Source organism: Phyllobates terribilis, unplaced genomic scaffold (assembly GCF_046119375.1).
Source record: "Phyllobates terribilis strain yellow unplaced genomic scaffold, ASM4611937v1 Scaffold_4__5_contigs__length_816908805, whole genome shotgun sequence".
Taxonomy (NCBI): Eukaryota; Metazoa; Chordata; class Amphibia; order Anura; family Dendrobatidae; genus Phyllobates; species Phyllobates terribilis.
The window spans coordinates 239,047,630-239,062,864 of NW_027362764.1; the positions used below are offsets into that span (position 1 = coordinate 239,047,630).

A 15,235-nucleotide genomic window follows, 5' to 3' on the forward strand; every position below is an offset into this window, starting at 1 on the left:
TGCTTGCAAGGCATAAGCAAATGCTATGGGACACCCACTCCCCAATAATGGGACTTATGTCTGTAATATGCTGTACTGCATGGCTCTTGTAAGGGGCATTGCAAGTTGCTCCATCCTAATTTTTGTCAGCTTTTGCTGGGAAAGCATAAGCAAATACTATGGGACACCCACTCCCCAATAATGGGACTTATGTTTGTAATATGCTGTACTGTATGGCTCTTGAAAGGGGCATTGCAAGTTGCTCTGCCCTAATTTTTGGCAGCTTTTGCTGGGAAAGCATAAGCAAATACTATGGGACACCCACTCCCCAATAATGGGACTTATGTTTGTAATATGCTGTACTGCATGGCTCTTGTAAGGGGCATTGCAAGTTGCTCTGTCCTAATTTTTGGCAGCTTTTGCTGGGAAAGCATAAGCAAATACCATCGGACACCCACTCCCCAATAATGGGACTTATGTTTGTAATATGCTGTACTGCATGGCTCTTGTAAGGGGCATTGCAAGTTGCTCTGTCCTAATTTTTGGCAGCTTTTGCTGGGAAAGCATAAGCAAATACTATGGGACACCCACTCCCCAATAATGGGACTTATGTTTGTAATATGCTGTACTGCATGGCTCTTGTAAGGGGCATTGCAAGTTGCTCCGTCCTAATTTTTGGCAGCTTTTGCTGGGAAAGCATAAGCAAATACTATGGGACACCCACTCCCCAATAATGGGACTTATGTTTGTAATATGCTGTACTGCATGTGACGCGCCCCCTGGGCCGTGTGTACACGTGTGTGGGATACCCGGTGCCGGGTCTCTGGGGTCTGTAGTCTCCGTGGCGTTGACCCGGTCCCGTGGCTCAGGCTAATCAAACCAGTGGCAGTCTTTCTTAGGTTTTGAGGTTAATTGTCTGACTGCGCCACCCGTGGATTGCGGTCAGGGAGTACCACCACTGCGAGGCAGACCGCTGAGGCTGTTGTTGTGTGCGCAGCATAGAATGGGATAACTCTCCTCGGGAGGAGTATAGCCTCAGGGCAGTGAGTGTGGATGATGGGGGTGATGGTGAACGAGCGCAGCAGGAATGACTCAGAGTCTTTGCAGTGCAGTTCAGGGTCTTTACTGATGATTATAAGGTAGACCCTCCCGGGAGTACTGGCTAGCATAAGAGGCCTGGTCAGTCTGTGAGCAAGCAGGAGTTCCCCTGGCCAGGTGGAGTTGTAGGCCTCCCCGTCTGTCTGCACTCTTCCTGGCTACCTTGCTGTAAGCGGGTAGAAGTAGCCCACGTCCCTGAGTGTACCGTGTAGTGCTCACCAGTATGGCTGGTGACTTGGGGCCTTCTGTTAGCCTCCGCTCCACGATTGCGGTGCTGGTCACTTGCTTGTGACTTAGCCTCCGGGCTTCTATGGCCAGAGGACCTGAAATCCCCTGCCGGCTGGTTTCTGCTGCTGCATATATAAGTCCTCACAGCTTCGGACTCCTGTGTCCGGTTCCTATTGTCTTCTGCCAGGGCAAGCTCTGCTCAGCTTCCAGCCCCTGGTCTTAAGCTCCTAGCTCCTACAGAGCTCCTTGCTGTTACATTCCCTTGCTCTCACTCTGACTCTGACTGTTCTCTGACTCACTCAACCCCGCCCAAGATCCAGTTTATAAGGGCCGAATTCTCCCCTCCCAGGATTGGGGCAGGAGGATGTTGCATGTTTAAGGGATCCTGACCAGGAAACCTCCCACTTGCTCTCCGACGTAATATCTCTATTACTGTGGTGACCAGACCCCTGGGGTGCCACACATGGCTCTTGTAAGGGGCATTGCAGTTCCTCATAATTTTTGGAAAGCCTTCCATTCACTGCTTAGGCCAACAGTGCACGGGAGACCCAGTTGCTATAAATGGAAAAAAAGGTTTAGTTAACGCCCTCTGACCTCCATGTCATTTCCAAGGGGCATTGGAGTGGCTCGAAATTTTTTGTAGGCATTGCACTCACTGTATGCCCTATAACTGTGTACCCGAACCGCTCCTTTTGTTACAGAAACATATCCTGCAAGACATATCTGGTTGACTGGCCTGATATTGATGTGAATGGTCCCTGTTCCTCCTGCTCTTTCTCCTTTGCCACTACCTCATCCATCATTTATCACCTGAAGCTTTGTTTTAGCGGGAGTCATAGAACTTGGATAGTAGCAGGAAAATATCCAGCAATCCTCGAAGGAGGTAGGATATGCGCCAAAATGCTGACCACCTCAGGCCTAGCCGCTACTACATACATGCGCTTGCATTACAACAAAACAAAGCAGATGCTAACTTCTATCATCCTCATCATGCTCCTCACCTTGGCACTCTCAACTCCCCTGATGGAGAAGCCAGGGCCCACCGGAGGAGTCTGATAGTCCGGTGGGCTCGGCCAATGCTGCCCTAAAGCAGGCCAGGCTAAGAAAAGTGTGGGAAAGGTTACCGGGACAAATAGGGGTGGCTGGGGACCGAGTATGGACACCCGGCCACCCCCTGGAGGCTGAGGAGCAAGCGGGGACACCCGGCCACCAGGCGGGGAGTATGGATACCAGGCCGCCGACACAGCCATGGCGTGGTGGCCAGATTCCGCCTCCACATGCCAAAAAGGCCCAATTTAAAGTGCAAGCAAGCAGTATGGTATTGCAGCCTGGGGGTGGGTTGGTGGCAGGCTGCATACTTGCGCTTGCATTGCAAGGAATGGGAGAGGTAAAATTGAACACTGCCCTGGGACAAGGACTTGAATGGGGATAGTTGCAAGTCTGCAATGACAGGTGCAAGGTGGGAGGCATCTTCGCATTTACCATGAACAGGGGTTTGGCATGCACACACTACAGTGGAATAGGCTCTCCTTCCCACTAAATGCACTGGGGAGGGCACAGGTAATGTTTCGGTATACCCGATTAATCTTATGTATAAGGCACACCAGGACAAATATGGGCGGCTGGGGACTGAGTATGGATACCTCGCTGCCGAAGCAGCCATGAGGTAGTGGCCAGCTTCGGCCTCCTCCAAACTAAAAGTCCCCATTTCAAGTGCAAGCTAGCAGTATGGAATTGCAGTCTGGGGGTGGGTGGGTGGCAGGCTGCACACTTACACTTGCATTAAAAGAAAACATAGCAGATGCTAACTTCTGTCATCATCATCATGCATTTCACCTTGGCACTCTCAACTCCACCGATGGAGAAGTCAGGGCCCACCGGAGGAGTCTGGTTCTCTGGTGGGCTCGTCCAATACTGCCTAAAGCAGGCCGGGCTAAGAAAAGTGTGTGGGGGGATTTTCCAAGGAGAAATAGGGGCGGCTGGGGACCATTTATGGACACCCGGCTGCCCCCAGGCGGCTGGGGACCGTGTGTGGACACCCGGCCGCGGGGCGGATGGGGACCGAGTATGGATTCCTGGCCGCCAACACAGCCATGACGTGGTGGCCAGATTCAGACTCCACATGCCTAAAAGGCCCAATTTCAATTTCAAGCAAGCAAGCAGTATGGTATTGCTGCCTGGAGGTGGGTGGGTGGCAGGCTGCATACTTGAGCTTGTATTGCAAGGAATGGGGGAGGTACAATTGAACACTGCCCTGGGACTAGAACTTGCATGGGGATAGTTGCAAGTCTGCATCTTCTGATGCGGTAAGGATCACTTATGATGGGCACACTTTTAGACAGTGACCTGGGAGTCAGAGATGCTTCCAGGGGTCTTCCCCATGCTGTTCCCTTGTCTTTTCAGCACTTTATGCATGTGTCACACAGCACATGGCCAGATAAGGTTGTAAAATGTTAAAATGACATTTCACGGTGAATGCATTTGTCATAGTTGAAAGCAATACAAAAGTGCAAAAACGCCTAAAAAATGCTACTTGTGAGCAAAGCCGAAGGTGTGGAGGAGTATTTTTGTTTTTGGTCATTTATTTTAACTTATACACAAGTCTTTACCCTGGAAAGGATGTTCCTTAACATATTTCACAGGAAAAAAGTTTCACTTTCGTTTTTGAACGTTTTTGAACGTTTTTGAACGTGTGAGCCTGTAAAAGTGGCTTAATACCTCTGACCACATTGTTGACAGCAGTGACCTGGGGGTCAGAAATGCTTACTGGGGCGATCCCCATGCTGTCCCCATGTCATTTGAGCACTGTCACTATCGTTTTGGGCACTTGTTAGGCTTTTAAAATACTGCCGGGGTTGCCACCGCAAAAATGCTCGAGTCTCCCATAGACTAACATTGGGCTCGTTGCTCGGGTCGAGCACCCGAGTATCACGGCGAGCTCGGCCTGAGCTTCGAGCACCCGAGCATTTTAGTGCTCGATCAACACTAAGCACTTCCAATTATTTTGCGGAAGTGCGGGATTTTTGCCGCCATTGACTTGCATTAGATCGCATGGATTACGCATCACTGTATATGTAGTTGCGCATTCCATGCGTTCTAATGTGCGGATGGTACCCAGGTCTAGAGGACAGGAGACTCTCCTCTGGACCTGAGTACCATAAAAAACTGTAAAAAAAAGAATAAAATAAAAAATAAAATATACTTACCTTCTGGTGGCCCCCGATGCGCTCCTCCTCTCATGCCGACAGTTCGCAATGTACTGAAGGACCTGCGCTGACGTCATAGTCATGTGACGGGTCACGCAACACTGACGTCGGCCGGTCCTTCAGTGTAGCGCTGCCGGCAGCCGCGATAGAGGGAAACAAGACACCGGGGGCCATCGGAAGGTAAGTATAGATTTATTTTTAATTTTTTGACATTCTCTCGGGTCACACCATATAAATCCATGCCATTCGCATGAATTTATATAGTGTGACCAAGTTGACAAGCACTTTCCAAGTGATGTTAAAATCACTTGGAAAGCGCTTGTCAACCCGCATGCGGAAATGCATGTGAAGAACGCTTCACTTCCGAATGTCCCTGGCAGGAAAAACACATGTACAATCCGCATGTACAATCTGCATGCATTTTTTTCTGCCAGGGAGATGCAGAAACGCTCAGGAAAAAATCCTGAGCATTTCTGCATTGTGGCCACATACAGTAGCCTAAGGCTTTGTAGGGTCTGGCGTTGTTTGGCATATAATTGAGGAAACAATTTTACATATGTAATAATCTGTCCTAATAGCAATGCTGTAGCAAAATGTATTGCAGTTCCAAATGTAAGGTCTTAAAATGTTTTATTTTTTTTAAATAGTTTAATATTGTATTCATGATACTGCTTGGTTTATTCTAATAGCCTATTACATTTTCTATGTAAATGAAAATGAAAATTGTTTTATACATTAACTTCAATGGTCATTAATAGCATTCTGGTAAAAAAAAATGTTGATTCACTCAATGCCCAAATGTTCCCTAATGTACAATTTACAGAGGATGTTATCTTTTAAATATTATTAGGTTAGATAGCCAATAATATAATAATTGCTGTAATTCATTGGCCGAGATTTGCATCTGGTGGCATGCTCTTGTATACTTGATTATTTTCATAAATAAAATTAACAATTCTCCGATGACCTTGAAGCGCTTGTTTGGTTATGCTTCAGTAGCTAACTTTTCATGCACTATTTTTTATAGCAATTTCCTTGGTTAATTGTACACATACACCAATACTTATTGAAAAAGGTACTCTAAGTGATTTATTTCTTTTAAACAGACATGTTTAAAATACATACATCATAAACCACTACAAGTAAAACTACCAAATAAATCTCTGAAAGGACCAGAACGTGCAAGGGCATTTAATAAATTTTTATTCTCTTTCAGACCATTGTACTTGTCTATTCTTTCACTGAACCATAGCAATTTAATCTGCTTGACTAATATAGGATTGCAATCAACAAAAACTGGAGTTTAATTAATCTTACTCATCAATAATCAGAAAAGAGAGCAAAAAGGTTGTTGGTTTCCTGAGAAATAGCTTCAAATATTTCAATAATCTATCTTAATTTAGCATATCACTAAACAGTAAATCCTTACATCTGGTCCATTTTTTCAGACTATAGCCAGATTCTGTAGTTTTTAAGAGCTATATACATTTTTCTTCATAAAATTCTTCATATCATTTAAAGGCTATGTATATCTTCTCACAGTTTTTTTATTGTTCATTTTCTTATTTTTCTCGGTGATTTGCAAAGAAAGTTACTAATCTCTCAGAGTTTGATCTCAGTTCTGACAGCTTTCGAGTTTTCCCTCCCTTTTTTTTAGAGATAATTGGAAGGAGAAGGAGGGGGTTGTACACAAATCTGCAATGGACAGAGAGATAAGTATAATAATAATAATAATCTTTTTCTTTATATAGCGTCAACATATTCTGCAGCGCTTTACAATTCAGACAATTTACAGACATTATCGGCACTGTCCCCATTGGGGCTCACAATCTACATTTCCTATCAGTATATCTTTGGAGTGTGGGAGGAAACCGGAGAACCGGGAGGAAACCCACGCAAACACGGGGAGAACATACAAACTCCTTGCAGATGTTGTCCTTGGTGGGATTTGAAACCAGGACCCCACCGTGCTGCCCTAGTATTCAAAGGAAGGCACACAAAAAAAAGTCTGTACAGTCTATGAAGAGGAAATTGCAAGATAATAGCTATAATGATATGTTAGCTACTTAAAATCTCAGCACCTGTATACAGAGTTCACATGCATTCCCAAAAGAGAAAAATCAGAAACTTGGATCTGGCTGCAAACTGTATATCTGGAGGTTTGAGAATGAATGGAGAAATGAAGATTTCATATTAACACCTACTTCAATTTTAGTAACAGAAGGTATCCACTAAAGCAAGCGTGGGGAATCTCTTTTCTGCCATGGGCCATTTGGATATTGATACCAGTCTTCCGGAAATTGTGCTCTAACTCTGCCTATAAAGTACATTCTGACGCTGGCACTGATGTCAGGGTGTAATCTTTCATTGCACACTCCTCAGTGTTCAGTAGTGACCACTGCATGTGCATGCTTACAGAGCAAGAAGAAATTAATGGGCCGGGGGCTGGAATAATGCAGCTGCCGGCCCAAACACTCCAGTTTCCAGGAATCTGCCAGGGGGCCTGATCAAAGGTCATCTAGAGCCATAAATGGCCCGCTAGCCTGAGGTTCCCTACCCCTGCACTAAAGCATGTAGAATATTTTTTTCTATGCCAAAGTTGTCCATACCTTTAAACAATGTTTCCTGTTCCTAGCTAAAATTTCCTGTAGAGATTTGCCATAAAATGTTGACTCACTATGTTTTCTCTGTAACCGCTTACAAATGAACACACAGTTGGCCTGTTTTTTAGAATGAGGGTTTTCTTGAAATGTAATTTGTAGTACATATCTGTTAAAGCATTATTCTCAAGTTTTTTAATGGATGAAATTAACAAGTGCTTATAAAGCAAGTAACTTTGCAGTTTACTTTTTATTGAAAATCCTCTCCGTTATCAAGAATGGAGGGATTTTTAATTCTATTGTTTACTGCTTGCTGTCTATGTTAACAGCCAATGCTGCAATCTAACAACACTGATCAGTCTCCTAGACAAAGAGCACAGCGCTTGCAAGCTTTTTCCAATGGAATTTGTAAGTGCTGCTCCAAAGATTGCTGAATCATTGGATATGGACAGCTTCAGTGTCTCTGAGCCCCTCCTCTGCTGCAGAGTCAAAGATACCTCTTTTTGCAGCTTGGAGACACATTGGACCAGTGATGTGATGATGCCATTGGTCCATACTGTCAATTAATCATGAGCGCCCCACCCTCGGCAATCCGGAAGCTGTGAGCTCCTGAAAAGCCAACGTGAGAAAACTTCTTAATATTTAATAAATGTTTTAATAATATCAAAATACAAAAGTATTAGAATCCATTATAGCTTCAATTTTTGGCCATTTACTATTTACCACAATTTACAAAGCAGTTTTAAAATGATTTTATTGTTCAAGTCATAGGAGTTCATGAAATACCCAAAATATGTTGTATTTTTACAATTACATTTTCATTCATCTAGCATCTATTTTACTTTTTTCGTTCTTTGCTATTTAATATTATTGTAAATTTACATATTTTTAACATTTGCATGTGAATATATAAGGGGACTCTTACAGCAATATACATGTATGTGATATTTTTTTAAACAATTCATTAATTCATAATGACACACCTTACCCAATTTAATAGTTTTATTGATGCCCACATGTGTAAGCGATGCCTGTTATTTTTGTAAATATACATAAACGCAAACAAGGTGAGAACAAACATTATATTAGGTATGTCATCTGTCATAAGAACACTTTAGAAAACCAATTAAAATGTCACACCAGGCACATACAAATTTATGAAACTTTATTATACAAAAAATGAAGCAAGAAAAACTAATTAAACACAATTAAAATCCATGACGGTGAAAGAACTGCCCAAGGATGGCCCAAAATAAACTACCTGAACTTGTAGACGCACGACTGGATTAAAAAAACTATTCAGTTTTTAAGAAACATAGGAGTATTGAACCACAATCTCTTTGTTAGTAAATAGTTAAAATAGCTGGGCAGTGAGGTAGACAGCTGGGCAAGGTAGACAGCTGGACAACGAGGTAGACAGCACATGGGCACCAACTCTAAGAGAGTGGGTAATTATCCGACCATTATGGTTTAAACTATTCATTTAACCCTGTTTTCTATAGATTGCGACTCCAACACTGATACATGACCGATGTCTATTGGAAAATTAAAAGCACATGCTTTGCACTTTACATATACCACACAGCACCTTTTCCTTTATTAACTGGTAGGATTATACTGAGTGTAGGGTATCATTCTGCCATACATGGAGAGGGCGGTACAGTCACCAGAGGTACATATCCCAAAATTTGTATTGGGTATTTCTGGTGTTATTTAATTATGTCATGTGTGTCTTAATTCCCTCGCCTTCAAGGAGGCACTTCATTTAAATGTATATGTTTCAATGGCTCTTTTAACTATTTACTAATAAAGAGATTGTGGCTTAATACTCCTATGTTTCTTAAAAACGTAATCATTTTTTTAACCTAGTGTTACATGTTTAGTTGAGTTATACCAAATTCTTGTATTGATTCCAGATGAGAATATAAGTATAACTGAACTTCTTGATGCATAACCAGAAATATGGCACTAAGAAGATAGATATAACAGTACCAAATGATGAAATTAATCTAGTAAGAGACCACCAGTGAAAAACAAATCAAGAACAACTAACCATTAATGACATCACATTCAAAAAAGGCCAATTCCAAAACATAGAAAAGAAAATAACTCAAAACACTCAAATAATCTCACAAAACATGAATGAAAAATGCAACAATCTGATGAAAATTAAAAATTAAATTAATTGATATAAAAAGTAGTGTTTATATTGTAACGAAAAGAAAGCTAAAATGCTGCCTAAAAGAAAAATAAATATCAAATAGGAGGAACCCCTAAAGCATAGCGAATAGAACAATACGTCGAGGAAGAAATGTACCAAAAATAAGATTAAGAAAATAATCAGATATAAAGCGCGATTTTAACAATCCAGAGGGAGAAGTAAGTCCCCTTGCATATCGCTGGATATACCGGCTTCCTCTGGGATAACAGGCATGTCAAGAGTATTTAATTGCACATTCCAAAGAAACAAAGATCAAAAAATGTAGACCGCATAGTAGCAGACAATTGTCTTACAATTCTCACGTATGTATTTTGCATGTAAGTTAAGTTTACATCAGCTGATCAACCCCTTGTTACTTGATCTTTTAACATCAATGTCCTTTCAATACTGTTTCTATTGGTTTAGTGTTCTTATATTATGAGCTCTCACTTTTGCACATGCACATATTCTATCTCTCACGTCTGTGTTTTAGGAATATATATGAGAGGCATTAAAATATAATTGGCTTATCTTAGAAAAATAAACTATGTTTTCCAAGTAATACTATTTTATTCAACATCATCACTTTTCAACTCTATACGTGTAATACATTTAGCAAATATTTCTAATAATTAGAGAAAAATTATTATCCTTTTTTCAGGAATTTTCATCCTTTCAATGATTTTGGGAAAGAGATAATAATGTTATGAGGCCAAATCAGAAAAATATGGCAGGTGATTAAAAATTTTCGAAGCCAATTTTATTAAGATTTAGCAGGGCAATTTTGGATTTGGAAAGTTTTTGTTGAAGTTCCAATCTTAAACCGAGATGGTTAACTTCATAAATTCAAAACTACATTCAAACTGCACAATATTTTCTGCTAAAACATACCAAGTGCATTTGTCATCATTAATACTTGTTTCTATGGCAATAGGATATACTTTTGTAATCATGCCAAACTATTATCAAAACCTCCTTGAACACATTTAAATACATCCATATATGTATATATACATACACATATAAGTAGTGTGTATATCTCTATATACAGTATATATTTATTATATATGTATACATATACAAATATATACAGGGTGGTCCAAAAGTAGGTGGACAGAAAGTGTATTAAGGTTATGAAGGGGGAGATTTATCAAACATGGTGTAAAGTGGAAAATGAAAGGTGGAATCTGATTGGTTGCTAAGGGCAACTGAGCCAGTTTCACAGATCTAGTTTTTACAGATAGATCTCCCCCAAATCTGTTTTCTTTTCAGATAATTCAGATAACACTTAATGACAAATAATTTAAATACAGATCAAAGAAAATGGATTTTAATGGAGTATTGGAATTCTCAAAATGCTGAAACCGTTAGAGCAAATTGGGTTGAAACATTTGGTACTCAAACCCCAAAGAGACAAACCATTTACCGCAATCGTGACAAATTCAATGCCACTGGCTCAATCCTTAATGCTCCAAAAACTGGTCGACTCAAAACAGTCTGTACAGAAGATAATAAACAACTTGTTGCTGAAACATTTGTTCAGAGTCCAAAAGAGTCCACCAGAAGAGCCTCTTTGGAATTGGGAATTTCACGAGCTTCTATCTCTATCATGCGAATCCTGAAATCTATTGAATGGAAAGCTTATTGTCCACGTCTTATTCATGGATTATTGGAGGATGATCCAGACAGGCGGCTGCAATTTAGTGTTTGATAAATCTCCCCCTTCATAACCTTATTACACTTTCTGTCCACCTACTTTTGGACCACCCTGTATATATATATATATATATATATATATATATATATATACATATATATATATATATAAATATATACAGGGTGGGCCATTTATATGGATGCACCTAAATTAAATGGGAATGGTTGGTGATATCAACTTCCTGTTTGTGGCACATCAGTATATGGGAGGGGGAAAACTTTTCCAGATAGGTGGTGACCATGGTGGCCATTTTGAAGTTGGCCATTTTGGATCCAACTTTATTTTTTTCAATGGGAAGAGGGTTATGTGACACATCAAACTTATTGAGAATTTCATAAGAAAAACAATGGTGTGATTGGTTTTAATGTAACTTTATTCTTTCATGAGTTTTTCACAAGTTTATGACCACTTATGAAATGTGTTCAAAGTGCTGCCCATTGTGTTGGAATGTCAATGCAACCCTCTCGTATCTTGATGGTATCGTGTGGTATATGGGGTACAAAGATAGTGGGGTCATTCTTCATCAATGGAAACCTTAATGCCACTGGATATGTGAAATTGCTACATGATGATGTGTTGCCCTCTTTATGCACTGAAGATGGCACGTTCCCTAAGTTTTTCCAACAAGATGGTGCACCACCACATTATGGGTGTCAGGTCCGAGCTTTCCTACATTAACAGTTTCCTGAAAAGTGGATTAGTCGTCATGGGTCAGTTGAATGGCCACCAAGGTCTACCGATCTGACCCCCTCAGACTTTTATCTTCGGGGTCATCTGAAGGCAATTGTCTATGCTGTGAAGATACGAGATTTGCAGCATCTGAAACAATGGATACTGGAAGCCTGTGCTAGCATTTCTTCTGCAGTGTTGCTATCAGTGTGTCAAGTGTGGGAGAAGAGGGTTGCATTGACAATTCAACACAATGGGCAGCACTTTGAACACATTTTATAAGTGGTCATAAACTTGTAAAAAACGCATGAAAGAATAAAGTTACGTTAAAACCAAGCACACCATTGTTTTTCTTATGAAATTTTCAATAAGTTTGATGTGTCACATGACCCTCTTCCCATTGAAAAAAATAAAGTTGGATCCAAAATGGCCGACTTCAAAATGGCCGCCATGGTCACCACCCATCTGAAAAAGTTTTCCACCTCCCATATACTAATGTGCCACAAACAGGAAGTTGATATCACCAACCATTCCCATTTAATTTAGGTGTATCCATAGAAATGGCACACCCTGTATTCATAAATATATATATATATATATATATTTATATACACATAAAATACTTTACTATTGTTATAATTGTAAAACATAACCTTTAGTAATTATACAATATTTATCAAATGTATATTATTTACCCAGATATTTCCATCCTGATGAAAAGGTTTCCAGTTTCTGGCTGTGTCACTGTAAAGTAGCCGGTATTGGGACACCCAATCAGAACTGCTGTACCTCCCTTGAGTAGCTATTGCACGAATTTGTTTCCTGCTCCCAAAATCCACCTGCAGCCACTGATAATGATCACTGTCCAGTGGTGACCAACCACCATCTCCTGCAGATACAAAAAATATCACTTAATTAACAAATGTGCAAATAAATAATATTATTGATTATACTAACATATTAGTTTAAAGAAATGTTCAAAAGACATCTGAAAGAATTTTGCATCACAAAAAAGTTATCTTTTGTTGCATACTTGCTTACACCATAATCCCTCAGCTACTACTTAATAGAAAAATAAAGTATTTGAGAAAGACCAGCTAGGTCTATGCCATTCAAATCAATACATATGTTTAATAGCAATACATTTACAGAATCGATTTCTAATTCTTATAAATCAAGTATTCTGTCCATTACTGACCTTCCTTACTATAAAGCTTTTTTCTCAAGGCATCCTGCTGGTATGTAAAACTACTTTCTTACTGCACAGTGGGAGGCCTTAATCTTTTGAATATAAAAAAGCAAAGTATATCAAAGGCAAGTGGTAGCACACATTATTACATTTACATAATCCCACAATATAATTTAATGAAAGACCTCAAAGCACACCAAGTGGAAAAAAAGACCAGCAATTACAAATGCTTTGCTTTGATCAGTTAACTTCAAAACAGTACTTAAAGAACCCTCAAAGCATTTATAATAGTAAAATGGTTAATAAAAATATTTACTTTTTAAAAAGATGGAAAAATTAGACATTGCTCATACTGTGCGATAGTTGTGAAGTTGTAACCACAACCCTATAAATATATAAAAGAAGTGTGTTCATAGAGTTTAATTTCAATAATGGGAAAAATCAATGGCGAAGTCTACACTTTTAGATTTAGTTTATGTGACAGATGTGAACATACTTTGAAGGTAGATTCAGACTCTGCTGTTTTCTTTTTTCTAAAGTGTCTGAAGTTTTGAAGCAATTTTTTTAGTAAAAGTTGAGAAGTAAATTCAAAGACAGTTAAATAAAGTCTGTCAGCCCAAAATGACTGTTCAAACTAAGCACAGGAACTTGTAAAAGACTTAATAAGAGCACTTCTGTCTTGAGGTGAAATGACCATGTTCCCTCTGATGGTGGTCTCAGGTGAGTCTCAGATTTGGCTGGTTCCCAGAGATTCTCCAAACTAGATGTTGAACCGACGTCTTGTTCAGATAACTTCTGGAACACTGGTTCCCTACTCCCTGTATTTAATTGTCTTACCAACTTTGAGACTCGAATATAATTAAGTATATTGAGTACCGGTACTGTAGGGGTAAATTCGAAGTGCAGCAGGGGTAATATCAGCAGGTGACCTTATCTTGCTGCTGATGTTACAGAAGTGCCATGGAGGTGGTGAAGATAGCAGGGATGGTAAGCGATCCGTAGTGGAGCAAAAGATACAACAGATTTTTAGGGGCTGCATGGCAATAATAATAATAAAGATAAGGTAATAATATGTAATAAGGGTGGACAGTGTCACGGGTGTAGTTTATTAGAGTGGACAATGTGTGCAATTTAAAATTCACAAGGGGGTGCAGTGTTACTGTTATAGCTAATAAGGGGGCAGTAGGACGGTTATATTTCATAAGGTTGGACTGTGTGTAAGTATAGTTTATAAGGACAGACAGTATAGTAGTTGTATGTTTTAACGGTGGACATTTGTTGTAGTTCATAGGGGGTGCAGTTTGAGAGTTGTAGTTAATGTTTATAAGAGAGGACTGTTTGTCAATAATGGTTCATAAATAGTGACAGTGTGGTTATTATGACTTGTATGGGTGGACATTGTGGCTGTTAAAGTTCATAAGGGGGGCAGTGTGGTGATTAAAGTTCATTAGAGGTACAGTGTGGTAGTTATAGTTCATAAGAGATGATATTGTGGTAGCTGTAGTTCATAAAGGGGATATTGTATAGTTTATGAAGGGGACAATGTGGCAGTTATACTATAGTTCATGAGGAGTGACACTGTCAAAGTTATAGCTCATAAGAAAGGACACTGTGGTGGTTATAGTTCAAATGGGTGGACAGTGTAGTGGATGTAATTCATAAGGTAGGATGTTCATACAATGTATTTATGTACAAAAATATAACAGTTCTCAAAAAGTTTCATCACAAACCACGTTTAAAAAAAAAAAAAATCTATGAGAGCCTTAACTGATTTGGAGAATCATGTTCAGAACTCATTTTTACCATACAATGAATATCATAAAAGCAAAAAACAATGATGAAATGACATTTACTCACTGCAGGTTTGAATTGCACTGCATGAAGAGACACCATTTAAAATTTCTCCTTAAACTGCAAGAAAGAATCAGCGATGGATACAACGCTAGTAAAAATCTTATCTGCAGTGTCCAAATCCATTGCTACATTTCTCAGAAATAGCTTTTTTTTTGTGAAATGTTCTAATAAGTTGCCTGTAACATCCTTAGCATGACAGTACAGTTCAGTGTACTTTGCCACCTACTTGTTTTCATTCTATCTCTATAAACCTGAAAATCAAAGCCATCAATCAAGGAAGATGGGGATGGAGTTAGATGCAAAATGAAGATGGTGGGAAGGTGCACTTAACTACTGGGCCATGCCAATGTGTCAACTAACATTTCATTAGCATATTTGAAGAAAGAACAATTTCTGGTAAATTCAGTAATTAATTTGTATGCTAATTATTAAAATGATGTCCCTTTAATGTGCTGTTCTTGGTTTGCACAGTCATTTTCTGCTGACAGACTCACT

At 39.7% G+C, this 15,235-nt stretch overlaps 1 protein-coding gene across 1 annotated transcript in view; it reads right to left on the minus strand.

Annotated features, from left to right (window-relative positions):
* CNTNAP2 (contactin associated protein 2) overlaps positions 1-15,235 on the minus strand; it is a 3,253,420-nt gene that overhangs the window by 2,179,703 nt on the left and 1,058,482 nt on the right. Inside the window, exon 3 of the mRNA XM_073678177.1 lies at positions 12,393-12,586. Coding sequence (XP_073534278.1) covers positions 12,393-12,586 — 194 coding nt within the window. The remainder of the gene's footprint in view (positions 1-12,392; positions 12,587-15,235) is intronic.